Source organism: Halichoerus grypus, chromosome 5 (assembly GCF_964656455.1).
Source record: "Halichoerus grypus chromosome 5, mHalGry1.hap1.1, whole genome shotgun sequence".
Taxonomy (NCBI): Eukaryota; Metazoa; Chordata; class Mammalia; order Carnivora; family Phocidae; genus Halichoerus; species Halichoerus grypus.
The window spans coordinates 104599524-104619135 of NC_135716.1; the positions used below are offsets into that span (position 1 = coordinate 104599524).

Sequence of the window (19612 nt, forward strand, 5' to 3'; positions counted from 1 at the left end):
GTCAATGGTATTATAATAGCGTTGTATGGTGACAGATGGGAGCTGCGCTTGTGGTGAGCACAGCATAATGTATAAACTTGTCCCATCACTATGTTGTACACTTGAAACTAATATAACATTGTGAATCAACTATACTTCTGTTAAAAAGAGAAAGATACTGAGTTTTAATGACAGTTTTGCATTTCTTCTTCCATGAATTTGTCAATCCAACATATGACACGCAGATAAGCTCTATGACTCGGTAACCATAAAATTAATCGACTAGGAAATAAGGCCAAATTACTGGGAGGAAAAATACTAATTTTGTGACACAAAAATAAACTTTGAAAAAGAGCGCACAAACATCTCCCACTAAAGGTTGGTAGCTGCTCTAGTCCCATTAGCTCTCAAGGTCCACTGATATTTGAAATGCGCGCAATGCTGGCTTTTTCTCTGGCCTGGGCAATCTTTAACAAAATGAGCTGGAAAGGCAAAGTCAGAGCGCAAATGGACCCCATCCAGGGCAAGCCAGCTCCCCACCACTCCACTGTGACCTGATGAGAGCTGAAAGCACTCTCCGGATGAGAGAACAAGACACCTTCCTAGCCCGATCCCCCCCCCAACACCCCCCACACACCCCCCCACACACACCCTCCTCGGAGAGCTAGGACGTCCTGCACGCCAGGGCCCCACCCGGCTAAGAAAGCGGAAGAGGAGGGGTGGCGGCGGCTCGGCCGAAGTGGATGGAGCCCGACACAAGGAGCCCTCAGCCGAATCGCGGCCACGTGCGTCTCTCCGGGTCTCTGGCAAAACGCAGCTTCCCGTTGCCGCTCACATGTCAGCCAAGTACCTCCACCTACTCAAATCTTAAACATAGAAACAAAGGCCTACAAAATGGTATTTTAATTTCTGTCAGAACCGAAGCCATGCTTGTCTGAATAAGTCAGTTACAGCAGCACTAGGCACTTGAAAAGAACAGTATAATCCCCAACACCTACTAGGCAATTAGCATAAACTCCACAGAAACTAGTGATCAGACTCAAAATCGTGAGAGCAGCGCCACCCAGTGGCAGGAGGAGATGCTGCGTGCGAGGAACTAGTCTCCATCCCAGAGCGGCCAGAGATTATTTCCTGTCACTCCAAAGACCCCAGTAAAAGACCTCCATCCAGGGCTGGAAAATCTAAAACGGAATTTGATCCTCCTCAGAGTCTAACAACTAGGCTTGGAGAAAATGTTATTTCACATTTTCTGAGTAGCCGACACGAGGTTGCCAGCTAAAATGCAGAATGTATGTTCCGGGACATATTCGAAACATACTAAAAAAGTATTCATTGGTTTGTCAAAAATTCAAATTTAACGAGGCGTCCTGTATTTTTATTTACTGAATCTGGCAACCTTAGGGCCCCTGTAGTCTGAAAGACCCCTGCCTGAGGAAGTACCCACCCCTAGAGAGCAGAGATTCGTTTATATAACCAAGTCTTTACATAACCAAGTTCACGCAAAGAAACAGTTAACACATGTGCAGCAAGCAAGCTCGCCAGCGACCCCAGCATGCTGCCATCCGCTAGCAATGGGCAGGGAAGACACTCTGGTCCGTTATGCAGAAGACCAGTAAGGGAAGCGGGGAGTAGAGGGCAAAATGGGGCCCAGACGGCTGGGTCCTAAATGGGAGCATTAAATATCACATGGGTGGAGGAGGGTAGAAAGGAGATTGGCAATTCTGGAAGAAAAAGAGGGGGAAAACTGCCTCTTGACAACTGTACCTAGTCAGGGTATTCCTGCCGACCCACGGACGGGGCCATGTGGCGATTGCCTGGCGTCCGCGAGCAGGAGCTGGGTAAGGTAAGGCCGGGGAAAGGCAGACCTCCACCGATTATCCGCATCCAAGCAAGCCTTGCCTCGGGAAGGGGTTATTTAAATGGGTTTGGGGAAAGGCAGACCTCCACCGATTGTCCGCATCCAAGCAAGCCTTGCCTCGGGAAGGGGTTATTTAAATGGGTTTGGGGAAAGGCAGACCTCCACCGATTGTCCGCATCCAAGCAAGCCTTGCCTCGGGAAGGGGTTATTTAAATGGGTTTGGGGAAAGGCAGACCTCCACCGATTGTCCGCATCCAAGCAAGCCTTGCCTCGGGAAGGGGTTATTTAAATGGGTTTGTGTTCCAGTGTTCTCAGACAAACAAAAACACTCGTGGTCCTTTTCGGCCGCCACGAGCTGGTTTGGCTCTGCATGACTGGCAGCTTTCGGCCGCGTGCCCTTCCAGAGTGGCCGCCGAGGCCGCACGCACCTTTGCAGTGAACCGCGATCGCCCCGTCCGTGTTCTCGCAGATGTTCAGGAACCTCCGCACGATGTTGTCGCTGGGCGTGCTGCCGTCGATGAAGAACAGGTCGTAGTGCTCGAAGCCCGCGTCTGTGAAGCGCTTCGCCTCGTAAATCTTTTTGTTCAGCCTCACGACTGCCGTCACGTTGTGCTTTTTGAAATAAGGAAAGTAGGCTTCAGGGGCGTGAAGAGGATAGCCTGAAGGGAAAACGGAGCTGTGAGCAAAAGGCACGCGTTTCCCCTGACACACCCAGGAGCGCCAGAACCCTTCACGGTCAAGTTTATGAATCTCCACAGAGCTTACGAGGAAAGGGCATTTCCTGAGAGAGTAAGAAAGAGGTGGAAGCACTTTCCTAAAGCAGCAGCCTGAAGAGCCGTACACACACACACACACACACACACACACACCACAGGAGGGGGGAGAAAAACCTACTCTGGATATTGGAAATCGCTCATGAAAATCCGAAACCTCTATCCATAGGATTCAAATCCTGGGAGCATACACTCCTCCCAAGCCAAAACAAAGGCATCCGGGGGCCACTCAAAGGTCAAAGGTGCCCAGGAGGCCTGCTGGCATGATTCTTTGTGCTTTTTCTTCCACTTGACAAATACTTTTTTTTTAAGATTTTATTTATTTATTTGACAGAGAGAGACAGCAAGAGAGGGAACACAAGCAGGGGGAGTGGGAGAGGGAGAAGCAGGCTTCCTGAGGAGCAGGGAGCCCGATGTGGGGCTTGATCCCAGGACCCTGGGACCATGACCTGAGCTGAAGGCAGCCGCCTAACGACTGAGCCACCCAGGAGCCCCAACAAATACTTTTCAACTACAGTTAAAGCCCTTGTGCTGGGTGACTCGTTTCACTCTATAGTGCAATCCCCCACAAAAGAGAGGAATAATTATTAAGCACCTACCACGTCTAAGTCACCATTGTATATCATTTCTTTTAATTCTCCAAACAGCCTGTTAAGGTAAGAATAGTAAACCCCATTTAACAGGTGGAGAAACTAAAAAAGTTGAATGATTTTTCTGTAGACATTCTCACTGAGGGAGGCCCAGCGGTACAGGTGGTCAGCCCCTAAACCGCCTTCCATTTCCAGGGGATCCAGCATCGTGTGAGTGTTCCTGGGAGCTACAGAGTCAGCTGCCTTACAGATATGCGACCTAGACTTGGCCAATCAACCGAGGTGACCAGGGGCAGGGGGCCTTTGGCCACTGCAGACCTGGCCCGCAGCACCAGGGATTCACGCAGGACTAACTTCTCAGCACCCTGATGACCACACCTGTAACGTATGCAGGGCTCACTGACGCGGGGCATACCGGGTGAGACAGTCTCATTCAGAACTCTTTCGTGATGGTGGGCCCACAGCGTATGGGCGGCATTAGCCCGCAAAGTAAACCAGCAATTTCTTCGCTGCGTCCTTGGCCCTATCTCGCGCTGCCTCAGACTCTGCATATGCTGGTCATTTCCTATTTTCTCTCAGCAGCAAGCCAACCCTCCCATGCTGGGGCCAGGGTCTGCAGAGGGCATTTGCAGCTGGCTCGCTGTCAGTTCAAAACATGGGAGGCATGAAGCACAACTGGAGTGACTGGAGGCTTCTGGGTAGGGGCCAGGAGGCTTCAGCCGAAGAAGATAGGAGCAACCAGAGCTCCCAGCTCAGCATCGTACTCCCAGTACCAGTCTGCGGCCCAGCCACCTGGTCTCTGCTCCTCAGCCCCCAAATGCACACACCAGCTGGTGGCATTCCCTTCAGAGCTCCCAATACCAGCCTGGCTCCCCTTCCAAGCCCCCAGATTCTGGTGACCTCACTTTCTACCTTTCTAAAGGCAGGAGCTCTTTCCTCCATAATATTCTGGTTTCTTCAGTGTTGCCCTTTTCCTTTTTAGCCTTCTCTGTAAAAAATCCCTTGTATTAAATTCCCTCTGTTTGAAATGGTGTGGTTTCCATTTCCCTGCCTGGACCCTGCTGAGACATCGTCTCCCTTGGATCCTGTTCATTTTCTAGGCTTCATTCTCCAGCCTTCCCTTGGAGGCTGTGAGATCCCCAGCATCATTCCAATCAATGCCTTTTTTGGTTTAATTTACCAGAGGTGGTTCTGCTGCCTGCAACCAAGAGCCCTAACTGGTATCCTTGGCCAAGGTCACACAATGGATGGAGGCAGAACTGGAAGGCAGATCAAACTACTCCGCGGCCCAGATACAAGATTCTCACAGGCCATGCTGCTTCCGGGCAAACAGGTAATACAGAGCTTATTTTCAATCTTCTGTGTAGAAACAATAACTTACACACACACATTTAGAGAAAATGGATGCAGTTTTCTACTTGGAAAAAACAAATCTGTTTTCCTACTTAGTTCAAATTATTTTCCAGCAACAGATTTACAACCTAAAGGAGAAAAGAGTTGTGGTTGGTGGGGGAACAAAGGCAAGAAGGAAATGTAGATAAAATTAAGTTTCCTTATAACGTGCAGCCCACTGACAAATACTTGAGACAGTCCTCTAGGAACTCCCAACTGTTTCAGTACTTTGCTTAGAGGGAAAAACAACCTGAGTTTGACAACAGCTAGGCCTCCAGTATCCTATAAGTCTTTAGCATGTGAAAATCCTCTTGGAAACTTCCTTTGTCTTTATCTCCCCCAACTCCAAAGTATCTAATCAATTGCTCCTCACCATCCCGGGGCAGATCTTTCTGCCCATGGGTCCTGTCCCCATGCTATAATAAAAATACTTCTTTGCACTGAAAACATCTCAAGAATTCTTCCTTGGCTGATGATTTATGGACCCCGCTTCAAACCACATCAGATGGCATAAGGAAACGAGCTTTTCTATCATGTAAGAATGGGAAGGAGAGTACTCATAAACACATGGGAAGTCTTCCCCTGGTGTGGCTGGTGAGCACCTCTGACCCTGGGTTCCTAGCATACCTGGCACCTCTGTGATGGCACCTGTTACCAGATGTGCTAATGGCTGGTTTGGTGTCTATCCCCTCCCCTCCTCCACCAAGAAGAAGAGGAGGAAGAAGTTTCTTCTTATATATTAATTTCTCTCAGGAGTAAATATACCTAAACCAACTATTAAGAGAAATTATGTGTATATCTGGGTTTTTAAAAAACTGGACAGTTATTCAAATATGGAAATAGGACATTGAAATAATAATAATAATGATAATAATCATAACTAACATTTACTAAGCACTTACTATGTGCCAGGCACTAAACAAAGTGCTTCATATGGATCATCTCATTAAACCTTGCAATTACCCAGTTATTGCTGCCTAGAAAAGTAAACTAGCCCAGGCACACACAGCTAGTAAGAGACAGAGGCAGCATTTGAACCCTGGCAGTCAGATTCCAGGGCCTGTGCTGGGGCTGATTTCAAGTAAGATCCAACTTGACTCTGTTAGGTCCCCAAATAAAGGACTGTTATACGAACATTATGGGCTACGCTTCCTAGAGTTCGTGAGCAGGTTTCTTTAAAATCCTCAAAACTGTTTCAAGTGAGTTATAACCAACGACAGTGACAATATCCTATGACCTCTGAATAACTGTTTGTGGGTGTTATCACTGCATTTCGGACTGGTTTTAGCAGCATGCAGAGAGGACAGAGAATTCAGCAGCCCCTTCCTCCATTTGGCCACTAGATGGCGCCCTGGCATCAGTAAAGCACAGGCAGAGCCCAAGAGCCGACCAAACAGAATTTCAGAGCGGAGAGATTCCAAATTCCTCTCTTCCCAGCCCCTCATTTAAAGTTAGAGCCCTGAAGAAGAGTCAAATGACTAGTCCACCCAGTCATTATTAATAAATTTGGGGTGCCTCGGTGGCTCCGTTGGTTAAGTATCTGCCTTCGGCTCAGGTCCGGATCCCAGGGTCCCACGTTGGGCTCCCTGCTCAGTGCGGAGTCAGCTTCTACCCCCCTTCCCCTTTTCGTGCTAGCTCGCTCTTTCTCTCTCTCTCTCAAATAAATAAATAAAATCTTTTTTAAAAAAAGTTAAAACTTCAAAATGGGCAGGTAAATGTAGGAAGCAATAAAATGTTTATTTAGGCTCATTAATGAGAAAAATGTAATCAGAATATCTGCTATCTAATAAGCACCTATTCTGTGCCTGACACTGTGCAAGACACTTCATCTAGTATCTCTAATCATCACTAGATGTGCGTTGTGCATCCTTTTTCCCCTGTTTGACCTACAAGGAAACGGATGCTCAGAGAATGTTGCAAAACTCTGGGAAATTCACACAGCCAGTAAGGGGCAGAGTCAGGTTCCTCTGCCCAAGCCCTGCACACCTGCTTCTCTCGTTATATGACCAAGCTGAACAGGCTTCGGATTGTTGCCATTCCCTGCCTCAGGCTATCTTTCTCTGTGCTTTTTTTCTTTTCTTTTCTTTTCTTTTTTTTTTTTTTTTTTTTTGAGAGAGGAGAAGGACATTGCCACCTGAGAGTTTGGGGGATTTGGGGGAAAACTGGAAATCCAAAATATGTTTCATTCTACTGCTTTATTATTCATATATCAATTCAAATTTATTTAACCAAAAAAAGGTAGGGCTCTTCTCTTCCCCACCATCAAAACACTGTGAACCAAGATGAGCGTAACAAACTCTACTTGCTCTGTGTTGACACAAGACACACTTAAGACTCTTACAATGCATTCTGCCCAGATCGCAGGATTTTAGGGCTTCTTTGCCTACATCCTAGCAACAGCTATTTGAGTGTTAATTTCTGTAAAAATCTACCTTTTCTATTAACAACCCCCTAACATGATTTTCAGCCTCCTCAGGAAACACAGTTTCTCAATTAAAAAAAAAAGGCAAGCAAGCACCTAGATTTCACCGTAATTGGATCAAGTTTATTAGTTCCATCATACAATTATTTTATTAAGCTCAAAAAAGATTTACAAAGTTAAAAACTCTTTTACAAAAAATATGATGAAGCTTCTAGTGACTATTCAATCTTAAAATGGGGAGTCCAGTCAAATGTCAATATTTACTAATGACAGCCTTAAGTGAAATTGTCCTAGATATCATAAAAAACAACAAATAGTAGGTAAATAGCGCTTTCAGACCTTTTTTCCCTCAATGTAAGAGGGCACAATAGATGCATGGGGGAAAAAAAGATGCATATAGAGCAGTATCTTAAGTGTTTATTTCTAGATTATGTAATTATAGGTGACTTTTTCTCTATATTGCTTAAATTTTCTGTAGTGAGCATGTACTTCCTCTGTAATAAGATGAAAACACAGAATTTGGAATCAAAGAGACCTGTGTTTGAATCCACACACTGCCACTTTCTGGCTGTGTAAATCTGGGAAAGTGAGGTAACTCCTCCGAGCCTCTATCTTCTCTTCCATAAAATAACTACTACCTCCCTGAGAGGGTGGTTCTGATCCTTGAAGAGATGATACATGTACAAAAGGTTTATCAGCCCCATTCCTGGCATATAAGCAAATGTAGCTATAATTATTTCCCAATACTATAATATGCGGCCAAAAGGAATTTTTAAAGATTTTGGCAATTAAGAAGGTACAATCTTCCCATTAGAAAATAAACAAGACACGGGGATGTAATATACAGCATAGGGAATGTAGTCAATAATAATGTAACGACTGTGTATGATGACAGATGGTAACTAGACTGAATGTGGGGACCAGGTCCTGATGTAGAGAAATATCCAATCACTATATTGTACACCTAAAACTAATACAATATTGTAGGTCAACTGTTCTTCAATTAAAAAAAAAAAGAATTGTCACACAAAATATTCATAGCCTTTTTTTTTTAATATTTTTTTAAAGATTTTATTTATTTGACAGAGAGAGACATAGCAAGGAGGGAACACAAGCAGGGGGAGTGGGAGAAGGAGAAGCAAGCTTCCCGTGGAGCAGGGAGCCCAATGCGGGGCTCGATCCCAGGACCCTGGGATCATGACCTGAGCCAAAGGCAGACATTTAACGACTGAGCCACCCAGGCGCACCTATTCATAGCCTTTTATCCACTGATTCTACTACTTAAGAATTTAGAGAGGAAAGGAGAACTACAAAGAAATGTAGGAACATTTGCCACCCATGAAAATTGAAAAACTGTAAACAATGTAGATCTCATTCAAAAAGTAACAGCATTATGGCACAGCACAGAATAATATACAATGCAGTCATGGAAAAGTATAATGAAAAGCAACATTTACTACCATGGAAAGAAGTCTGTGATATGTTAAGTGAAAAAAGCTGATATAAGACAGTAATCATGGGGCACCTGGGTGACTCAGTCGGTTAAACGGCCAACTCTTGATTTTGGCTCAGGTCACGATCTCAGGGTTGTGAGATCGAGCTCTGTGTGGGGCTGTGCGCTCAGCGGGGAGCCTGCTTGAGATTCTCTCTCCCTCTCCCTCTGCCCCTCCCCTCACTCACACTCTCTCACGCTCTAAAATAAATAAATAAATAAATCTTTCCTTTTTTAAAAGACAGTAATTGTGATGTTCTACTTATAAGAAAGAAAGGTTTATTTTTGTAAGTGTGTGTGTGTGTGTGTGCGCGCGTGTTCACTGGAAGAGGAAAAAAATGTGTGCACGGAAATACAGAGAAGCAGATGAAAAGAAAATTAAAACCCCCATAATCCCACCACCAACTCCTAGCCCTAGAAAACTTGGGTAGAATTATAGGTCATTTTTACATGCTTTTTATTAATTCATCTGCATTTTGTTTTTTAATATAAGCATGTATTAACTCTCTAAAAATATCTTAAATGATTCTATAAATTACACCTCTCATCTTCTCTTGAAGAAAATGTCATAAAACACAGGAATCCGAAATGGCAAAAATCTTTCAACTTCATCAAACGAACACCCACCAACAAAGCCATGACTAAAACCATACACCTACTAAGATTTCCTGGGTCTGAGTCAGATCGCTTTGCACAGAAGGCCAAAGGTAAATTGAATCAATTCTGTCTTGAAAGACCAACTGCCAGAAAGCAGTTTCCTTAGGCACTTAACATGTTCCTCCTGACAACCCAACGTGACAGAGGTTAATCAATGTCTGGAACAAAATAGATTCATTAGCAAATTCATGAATGAGAAGATGTAATTCTGGCTTCAGTACACAGGCCTCCTATTTGGTAGCTTAACTCTCTAGACTTGCATTACCCATCACAGGGAAACCATGATTCAAACAGAGTTCCCCGGAAGAGATGTCGTGGGCATGAAGTGAGAAGCACATCTGTGGAAACTCAAACAAATCAGCAAATCTGAATGCATGATTCACAATATACAATGAAACTAGCTTGTAGAATTAATACTTAGGAAGATAATGGTGATAAAAGGAGAATAAATCTAAACTAGGGGTTTCAGATTATGTTCCTTCAAAAGACTGATGTTCCAGATCTATGAACAGATAAAGAGCAAAAAAAAAAAAGGGAGCTATTAGGTTCATAGGTGAAATTTTTTAATTTTATGTACTCCTCCCATAAATTATTCTTAAACCTTTGGTGCCTATCATTACTTGTCTTCTAGGAATGTTGGCAGATGAAAATAAATAAATAGATAATAAATATTAATGGGAAAACTCACATAGCTAATTTATGTTTCATTCAAAAGACTTATTCTTTGTTTTGCTTTTTTTTGTTTTCCTGAGTATGTGTGCCCCTGTCTAAACATACACTGCAAATGAGTAATTTACTTACTGTCAGCTGGAAAGGTGTTCTCATTGTCATAATAGAAAAAAATAGATCAGTGCAGTGGCAATGTTTAGGAGCCCAGCTCTGGGATGGAGAACCAGTTCCCCCTATTACTCTGGGCAAATTCCCTACTCATAAGTCTCAGTTTCTCCCTCTGCAAAATGGAGATAAGTGTATCTATATCTCATAGAGGTGTGTATTAAATGAGATAACGTGGTGCTTATGGAGATAAATGTACCTATATCTCATAGAGGTGAGTATTAAATGAGATAATGTGGTGCTTAGATAGTAACTAGTGCATAGCAAGTACTCAATAAATGACACCTATTGTCATCATCATCATCATTGTTATTGTTCCACATGATGTTCCCCAAAGATTACCTTGATGTAGCACTCTACCACCAAATAAATCTCAGAACCACTGATAGAATTCAATAGTCTGCTTACTAGTTTGACCAGCCTGCTTCTCAGATTCTTCTTTGATAACTGGGTCAGGTAAAGTGCCTATTTATGGCAATTTAAAAATTTTCTAGTTTTATTTATTTTTTTAGATTTTTATTTTTTTATTTTATTCATGAGCGACAGAGAGAGAGGCAGAGGCAGAGGAAGAAGCAGGGAGCCCAATACAGGACTCGATCCCAGGACCCTGGGATCATGACCTGAGCCTAAGGCAGATGCTTAACTGACTGAGCTACCCAGGTGCCCCCCAAATTTTCTAGTTTTAAAACGAGATTAAAGTTCTACCTACTAAACTATAATATTTAACACACTAATTACTACTGTTCAATTTTTTAATAAATAAATATTCTTTGGGGACTATTACCAAAAGAAAGGATTATCTTAGGAAATTAAAGAAGATGAACTGAAATAAATTTTTGGATGGTAAAGTAAAGAAAAACCTACCATTTTCAATTTTGCTTTTTGGATGTGGTCCACTAAATGCTAAAAATTTTCCTGGAACAATCCAGTTGAAGTCACCATTTTCAACTCGCTGGTAGAATTTTGTGAGAAAAGAGAAGAAAAATATTTTATAATTCTTATACAATTTAGGAAACCCTTACAAATAAAACTGCTTTTCACTCTGTTAGTACTATTGGATGTACATGAAGACAAAGTAATACAGCTTAAAATAAAAACATGCATCTGATTCTCAAAATGGTATTTCAATCCTCTTCAGAAAAAGCTTTACTATCTAGACTGTTTGAAAAATTTAAAAAACTTTACTTAAAGTGGAGGTACTTTGCTTAAAATAATTTTGTCTCCTGGCTACCTTGCAATGAAATGAAATGAAAACAAACATTGCTTGTCCCCGCAATAAATAAAGGGAGAGAAGATAAAAGGAAATATAAGCACTTTCCATGAACATGGTAAACATGTTTTAAAGAATGAAAAAAATTTATAAATATCAGGGTCATAATGAACACACTTCCATTTTTTTTTTCTGTTTTTATAGGTTGCTACTGTTGTCAATGCTGATTTTTCAACTGGGAAATGGAACGAGGCAGGAGTGAAGAACAGAGGATCATCAAACTCCCGAGGTACACCACAAACGAGTCAGCCAAGGTGTCTGGCAGGGGTTGCAAACCTAAACAGCTACAAAGGCCAGGTGAGAGACATAAATAATGGCAGATGGCTCCTCAGCTCTGGCTAAAGGGTCACCCTGCAGGAAAGGCTAACTGAATGTGGCTGACCTGCTGAATGGGTTTTTATGTGAATCTCTCTATACTTGATGTTGACTATTTTAAGTTTTTAAATAAAATGAAACCAAATAGAACACACCTTTGGGCCGACTTTGATCACCAGTTGTCAAACTCTGGTCTACACTCTCTAAAGGATCCTCAGAAAAGGCTTGAAGACCAGGGAAGGGGCCCAGCATCCTCCCACTGCTCCATTATCTCCTCCATTTCCTTCCCTTCCCGATGTGCCTCTAAACCCCTGGAACACTGGGGCAGAGCTGAAGGTACCCCCAAGATTTGCAGGGAATTGGGACACATCTGTGCATGCATCATAAAATATATATGTATCACTTCTTCACATAAGCGTTCTTTAGCCCACCCAAAACCCTCACCCCCACCCCACCACCAGGCCAGCTTCTAGTCTCCATCTCCACCCTCCGGACTCTCTAGCACTGCACAGATACCTCCACAGGCTGGGAAGGAAAGCAGTTCTCTTTACTGGGCCAAGAATATCCATTAAAAAAGCTTTCTTCTCCACCACCACATGGCACATACCTCAAAGGTAGGAATATGTATCAAATACAGTCTGCATTCTACTGTAAGAGCTTTTAGGTATTTGTTCGATTAATTGGAGTAACACCATCAAGGAAATTGGAGCCTCTACTTGAATTAGTTATACTACTATTATCATTTCCAATTTTCATTAAAATCAAAACTTAACTGTACAATTTCTAAGTTTAAAATGAGATGTTTCCTTCCAGTTATAAAAAGTTATAAATGAAACTTTACGTGACACCTTATAAATGTCTGAATTGCATTAATCTAACTATAATAAATATAATATCCCCATAATACCAGAAATAAAATCTTAGAGCTACTGAGCGTTATGATTACATATGCCAAATTGTATCTCAGGCGTAACTATCTATTCATAACAATTTGAATAAAGAATCTAATATATAACTCTTTATGATAATTAAACTTTTTCTTGTTTAAATAAAGCAGTTTCTAACGGTCCAATATCCCTCGTAAGTAATTAATAAGCTTAAAACATTACTTAGAAATTCAAAAATAAAGGTATGCTCTAATCATCATGCTCTAATCATCAAAAGGCCAAAGGCAATTCTTTATGAACAGTAAAAGAAAATAGGTTTCTATGTTCACTATTTCTGTATCCTTGACCACTAAGTAAGCCTAGATAAATATATTGTGCTATGTCTATTTATTTGGGTTATAGACATTTAGTTAAACAGTAACCTTTTATAAACAATCATATGGAGAAAGACAGTGGACTTACTAAGATACATTCACTCACAAAACCAAAAGAATATGTTTGCAAATCTGCCTACCCAAAAAGATAAACATTAGATAATATTGGACTATATTCAGTAGCTTGGATAAGGTTGATGGAGTAAACAATGAGATTTGGGTCTTAGATTCAAATCTGAAAAAAAAATTAATAAGAAAGTTACAGCTTTCAACTGATTAATATAACATAAGCTTACTTCAGTAAGCTTCCCAAATTAATATTTGTGCCTTCTTTCAGTGAATTATACAAATTATCAATATTTATCAATAATAAAATATTTAAGATGACACAAATTGGTTTTCTAATTAAATACACACACTTCAAAGAAATCTAGATCAGACAGGAACTGAAGGTACTTTCCAACCCTACCATATTTTACAAACAAACATCTCAGCAAGGAGGAGGCAAGAGGATGGTTTTACCTCTTACATTCCAAAGCCTACTGCCTACCAAGTACTATGTAGGAAAACTGCACCTGTTCTTCACTATAAGGAAATAAAATAAAAATAAAAATTTGAATTCCTGAAACTGATATACTTAAGTGTTAATACTCACTTTACTATAGGATTCTTCAGTCTACAAAAGATTCAGTCTACAACTAGATTTCTTTGAAATAGGTAATTCTGTTGATGCATTTAAATATAATTTGGGGGGAAAAAGAAATCAAGGTTGCTTACAAAGTAAATAACAGTATTAAACCTGAAAAAAATTAAAAAGTAAACATAATTTGACTTGAAAACATAAATTTTTACAACTTCTAAGAAATACTTCTATGCCGCTAAGGCATGCCTCTGTTGTAATGGTCAGAAATATATTTTTCAGTCCCAATACTGAAAATCGTTTGGCCTTTTACCATTGTAATAAACAGACAGTAAAATAGGAAAGATAGGCCTTGAGGTCAACAATTACAGGATTGATTCCCTTACTCTGTCACATGCAACTCACTTCATGCTTACAGCAGCCCTATGAGGTAGGTGTTATTAGCGCCATCTTGTACCCATTGCTATAGACCAAATGTTTGTGTCCCCTCAAAATTCATATGTCAAAACCTAATCCCCAGTACGATGATATTTGGAGGTAGGGACTTTGGGAGGCAGTTAAGTCATAAGGTTGGAGCCCTCATGAATGGGATAAGCGTCCTTATAAAAGAGAGCCCAGAGAGTGCCCTTGCCCTTCTACCATGCGAAGACACAGGGAGAATATGGCCACAGAAGAAGGCCACCAGACACCACATCTGCTGGCGCCTTGACCTTGGATTTCCCAGTCTCCAGAACTGTGAGAAATAATGGTTTGTTGTTGTTTAAGCCACCCAAGGCATGGTATTTTTGTTACAGAAGCCCAGATTAAGACACCAATTAAAAAAAAAAAAAGTTGCATTACACTTTGAAAAGAGCTATAATAGAAGTATTTAAGAGGTTTAACGATGGCACAAGACTATTTGAAAAATCAAAAAGACAGAACTACAAAGTTTCTTTTTATTCATTAAAAAGTACCTTCCTTATATTTCCCTAACTTCTAAAACAATAAAATAGTGTTGATGGTGTAGTTGTATTACATAAATGCAAATATGCTGCAGTAATAGGCACTTTATGTTCTTAAAGCAAAGTAAATATTTGAGTTATTTGGTTTAAATTAAAATGCCATGCCATCTGGCTTTAGATAATTAAACTCTAGATTATTAATTTAGATTTGCTTCTGAGAGAGACAGTGTGGTGGAGGGAAAGAGGAGGGCCCCATGTGGATGACTGTTCCACCTCTGCTCACTCCAGCTGGGGTAGGGAGACCCGGCTGGTGGAAAACCCTTAGGGGACTGCTCCAGCCGCTCAGACCAGTGACGCCTGTGCAGATGCAGCCGCAGGCAGCAGGAACCCAGGGCACGTATGCAGGTGCCGCTGCTCAAGACATGGCAATTTGAGGTCACAAGCACATATACGATTGTTGAAACTTGGAAGCAGGTGCCCTCACTCGCAGAGAGTGTGTTCAGCCACAAACCCAGAGCCCTAGAGAAGGGCAGCATTTCAGGTGGGCAAAGGAAGAGAAAGTGCTTGCAAAGGAGACTGAGAAAGATGGCCAGAGATGCAAGGAAGAGAAAAGCAAGAGATGGAACCTTAGAAGTTAGGGAAGGAAAGGGAGTGTCCAGAATTAGAGAGTGGCCACAGAACAAATCAAGTAGGAAGGAGACCAACACAACCATCTGGTTTGCCGACTCTTCAATGAGCAAGGACAGTTTCATGAGACTCACAAAGGTAAAGGCCAAACCATAACCAAATGACTGACTGACTAATAACAGAGTCAAGACTGCTCTGTTAAGAAGCTTGGAGGTAAAAGAAGGGACAGAAACCAAACAGCAATTAAAGAGGAAGAAAAAACCATGGGAAATTCTTAGACAAGGTAGACCTCAAAACATTTTATAGTGTTAACCAACATGATCTTTGAACCAGCAATGGGTATAGTGGATTAGTAGATGTGGCAACACTGGGTCCCTCCGCATTAGCAGCTGCAGTGTCCAGGAAGGAGTTCTGCTTCCTTGAACTTGTAGCCTTTGAAGTGGTATAATCAGTCTTACAGGATAGCTCCAGGGAAATGCTTCTAACAGTTCTTTGAGTAGTCACATCCCTGTGGGAGGCATACCTCCACAGTTCCTCCAGGTGGTGAGGATGTGCTCACCTACCTGCCTTCTGGAGCTTGCTTAACTCCAGTCCTATGGCAGGAATTTACAATAACAAGGGCGGAAATCCCCAGGTTTCCAGTTCTGTAATCCATGAACAAGAGGGCAGACCAAGCAAGCAACACCCAGATTACATTCTGGTTTGGTAGACAATCTCTAATCCCAAGCAAAGCCTTGAAACATCACACCTCGGGTGTTCAACAGCCATAACTCCTGCTGTTGACCTGAGATGGCAGATTGAGCAATGGGAGACCTAACCTTCGTGCTCAAGGTACGTACAGAAGGCCATCCTCGGGAGTCTATACCACCCAGTCAGTTTGACAATTTACTTACTAACTGCAATGAAGGATAACATAATCAACCTGGAGACAATCTCTGCTCATATATTAAACCAAACTGATGTTACATGGACAGCCTGGTTGAAGACTATAATACCTAGCAATCTGTATTGCACATAAATGGTTTAAAAAAAAAAAAAACCTCACTCTTGGGCACCTGGGTAGCTCAGTCGGTTAAGCACCTGCCTTCAGCTCAGGTCATGATCTCAGGGTCCTGGGATCGAGCCCCACATCGGGTTCCCTGCTCAGCGGGGAGTCTGCTTCTCTCTCTCCCACTGCCCCTCTGCCCCGCTTGTGCTCTCTCTCTCTCAAATAAATAAATAAAATCTTTAAAAAAAACTCACTCCTGAAGCATAGGTTGGCTGGTAATGAAAGAAAGAAACATCATTTAAAGATGTTGTCTACCACAGTCATACCTTTTTCCCCAGGAGTGTTACTAAAAAATCAGAATGCATTCTTCATTCATAAGTCTTGGTTACTTTCCATTGAAAAGTAGTTACCTTTAACAGATTATATCAAATATCCTGGAAGGTGTTACACTTCTGTTTTTAGTATTCATTCAATCATTTATTCTTTCATTCTACAAACATTTAATGAGCGCCCACTATGAGCGTACTACACTACCGGGTACTTACTCATACTAAGATGAATAAGACATGGTTCCTGAGCTCAAGGAGCCAGAGTGCAGGGAAGACACAGATGTGTAAACAGAGCATCAAGGAACACCGTGTGAGAAGAGCTCCCACGGAGCTGAGGATGACATAGACACATCTACATAAATATCGTGGGCAGGAAAGAAGGGATCACAGGCAGGAGGGGGAGCAAGAGCATGTCGGAAGGCACAAAAGCATGAAGAAGCACTGCCATCTGGGAAGCTATGTGGATTTGGGTCTGAGAAGAGAACAGAAAAGGGTAAGAGTGGAAGGGAAGTCTGCTTAACCCATGTTAAGAGGGCCTTTGGGGCCATATTAAGGAGTTTGCTTTTCCTCCCACTTTTGGTCAGTGTGGGGCCCATGGAGTACTTAATGCAGGAGACTGATATAATCAGACTCAATTTCTACAACATATACTCTAATAGTAATATGGAAAAGGCCCAAGAGTCAAGACCCACTCTCAGACATCCAGAATCAACCAACACTTTCTTGTAAACAGTTCTCACGTGGGCTCCGTTGTAATGTGGCTAAGATAATGTGAAGTCGCCTTCTAGAATAGCAATGTTCTTTTCCCAAAAGAACACCCTGTAGGTGAAGATAGCCAATAATGACGACTTATAAATTGCTAGACTATCTCAGGAGCAAAATTTTCCACATTCAGCCTGCCATGGATGAAGGAGAAATTCTGTGTAGACAACTCATCTGATAAGCACGAAGAGGGGGCTTGTGACAAAGGTCAGGCGTGATAACTTCTGCAAGAATATATGGATTCTAATGACAGACGATAAGAACAAAGGGTCTAACCCCACACATGAAGAGATGAAATTGCAGGGAGCCTCTTGAGGAAAAAAAAAAAAAGAAAGAAAGAAAAAGTATTGCACCTAGCAAATACACTGAGAAAACAGGAGGTACTTAAACATCTGTTCAATAAACGAACTGAAAAGTCATCAACGTGAGGCCATAAAGAGTGTAATGCAGCTTCTTGACCCTCACATAACAAGAGTTTATCTGTACACCATTATTTCTGTTGGACAAAGCTTCCCACCCAGTGAAACAGAATGCAGTTGCCTGGGTAGGGATCAGGGCAGCCCGAAGCCCCAGGCCAGTTGTCAACAGCTGTGAGCTATAATCACAGGGTGCTGAACAAATATTATCCTTTTCCACGTGTGCCTTGATGAGAGAAACAAAAGAAGGCCCGTGCTGTGACTCCATGCTCAACTGGGCAATAACCCGTCAGTCCGTCACCTGGCCTGCAGTAGCCAGGGGCGACTCTAACCGCCCATCAAGTAACGACTGGTAAAGTGGCCCTGGGTTGGCAGCATGTGAAAGCAAAGTGTCAAGTCAATAATTCTGGGAACTATCCTCACACTGACAATGCTACTTCACTGAGAGCACTTTTTTTTTTTTCTCAAAAAAGGAATGATTCATGGAGGGAAAAAAAAGATAGTGGAAGATAAAAAATAACTCCAAGAATGAAGTCAAAGTAATTTCTTCATTTTTGAAGTAGGCTTTATATAAACCTGAAGCTCCATCTAATCCCCAAAAAGGTGTTTAAGGCAACTTCTAGCCATTGCATGGGCCGAATTCTGGATGGGATAATAAATGCCTGCCACGGCCATGAGGCATCTCCACGTGCTGCCCCTGAAGCCTGTTTCTTGCCCTTCTCTCCCCCTCCCTCTCCTGGGGACAGGATGCTGCTCTGTGTGTGGCCAACAAAGAGACATCATCGAAACGGCCGCCTTCCGGTAAACAGTAGAAAGTCCCTCAGAGACATCCAAATAACAAATGTAAGACACAACTTCAAGTTCTCTTTGAGGAATAATGACTTAAAATAATGCTTAAGAGCAGCACCATTAATTTTCGGCAAGGCCTTATTTGGTAAGGATGGTTCCCCAAAAAAGAATTTTAAAAAGGCTGACTGAAGGCGGACTCTGTGTATGGGTGCTACTTCGGGGTCTCACAGGCAGAGTATTATCATACATGAGCAGTAACAATATAGAGGTTTGTGAGGGTACGTATGTGAGCCGTAGCCTCACATACCCATAGGAACATAATTTGATTACTCAAGCTCTTTCATCTTCACTGCTATTCCCGAGGGCAAAAGGTCTATTTCCACTTGTCAAGTGAACCCATGAATGGCTACATTTCAAAGGGGTGGCCGCTCTCTCAGTTCTTTGAAAGTACCTTAAGAAACCTGTTGGAAAAGTATGAATGCTTGGACACTGATTCTTAGGAGAAGTTTTGGGACCACCTTCTTGCAGTTACTTTATGGGACCTTCATGGCATAGCTGCCAGAATTACATCTGTTTATCAGCACCAATGTGAAAAATGCACAGTTCAACAACTTGGTAAAGGACCTGAGAGACCACATTTTGGAAGATACTTTTCTTCATCAATAATTAATGGGCCATTTTGCAAGTCCCATGAAAATAAAGCAAGAGCCTGAGATATCTTACCCCAAGCCTTCTAAATATGACATGGCTTTAACTCTTATGTGAATAATTAGATCACCTGAAGCAAGGCCACATAACTTGTTCTGCTAATCCCATGTCATTCTGAGGGACCCCAATAGATCATGGCCAAGCCTGTCCCTACAGAATCTGCCTCTAGCTACATGCAGCTACTGAGCGCTGGAAATGTGCCTAGTCCACGGGCACCTGGTGGCTCAGTTGGTTAAGCTTTTAACTATTGATCTCAGCTCATGTCTTGATTTCAGGGTCATGAGTTCAAGCCCCACATTGGGCTCCATGCTGGGTGTGGAGCCTACTTTAAAAAAAAAATGTGACTAGTCCAAACTGAGATGTGCCATAGAGCAAATGAATGCTGAGATTTGAAGGCTTAGTTCAAAAATAAAAATGTAAAATACCTCATTAACAATTTTTATATTGATTATATGTTGAAATGATATTTTAGGTATATTGGATTAAATAAAATATATTATAATTAATTTCATCATTTCTTTTTACTTTTTCTAAATGTGGCTGCTGGAATGTTTATAATATCTATAATT

The 19612-nt window shown here is 41.9% G+C and overlaps 1 protein-coding gene and 1 long non-coding RNA gene across 6 annotated transcripts in view; one reads left to right on the top strand and one right to left on the bottom strand.

Annotated features, from left to right (window-relative positions):
• The window catches only part of CDC14A (cell division cycle 14A), a 169821-nt gene that overhangs the window by 61185 nt on the left and 89024 nt on the right, over positions 1-19612 (bottom strand). For all 5 annotated transcript variants that reach the window (XM_078072692.1, XM_078072690.1, XM_078072693.1 and 2 more), the window contains 2 exons: positions 10862-10949; positions 2266-2496 (listed from right to left, as the gene is read on the bottom strand). In XM_078072692.1, coding sequence (XP_077928818.1) covers positions 2266-2496; positions 10862-10949 — 319 coding nt within the window. The remainder of the gene's footprint in view (positions 1-2265; positions 2497-10861; positions 10950-19612) is intronic.
• Positions 1717-11536, top strand: LOC144381894 (uncharacterized). The gene is made up of 3 exons (XR_013448023.1): positions 1717-1822; positions 4384-4533; positions 11412-11536. It is a non-coding gene; the product is annotated as an uncharacterized LOC144381894 (long non-coding RNA).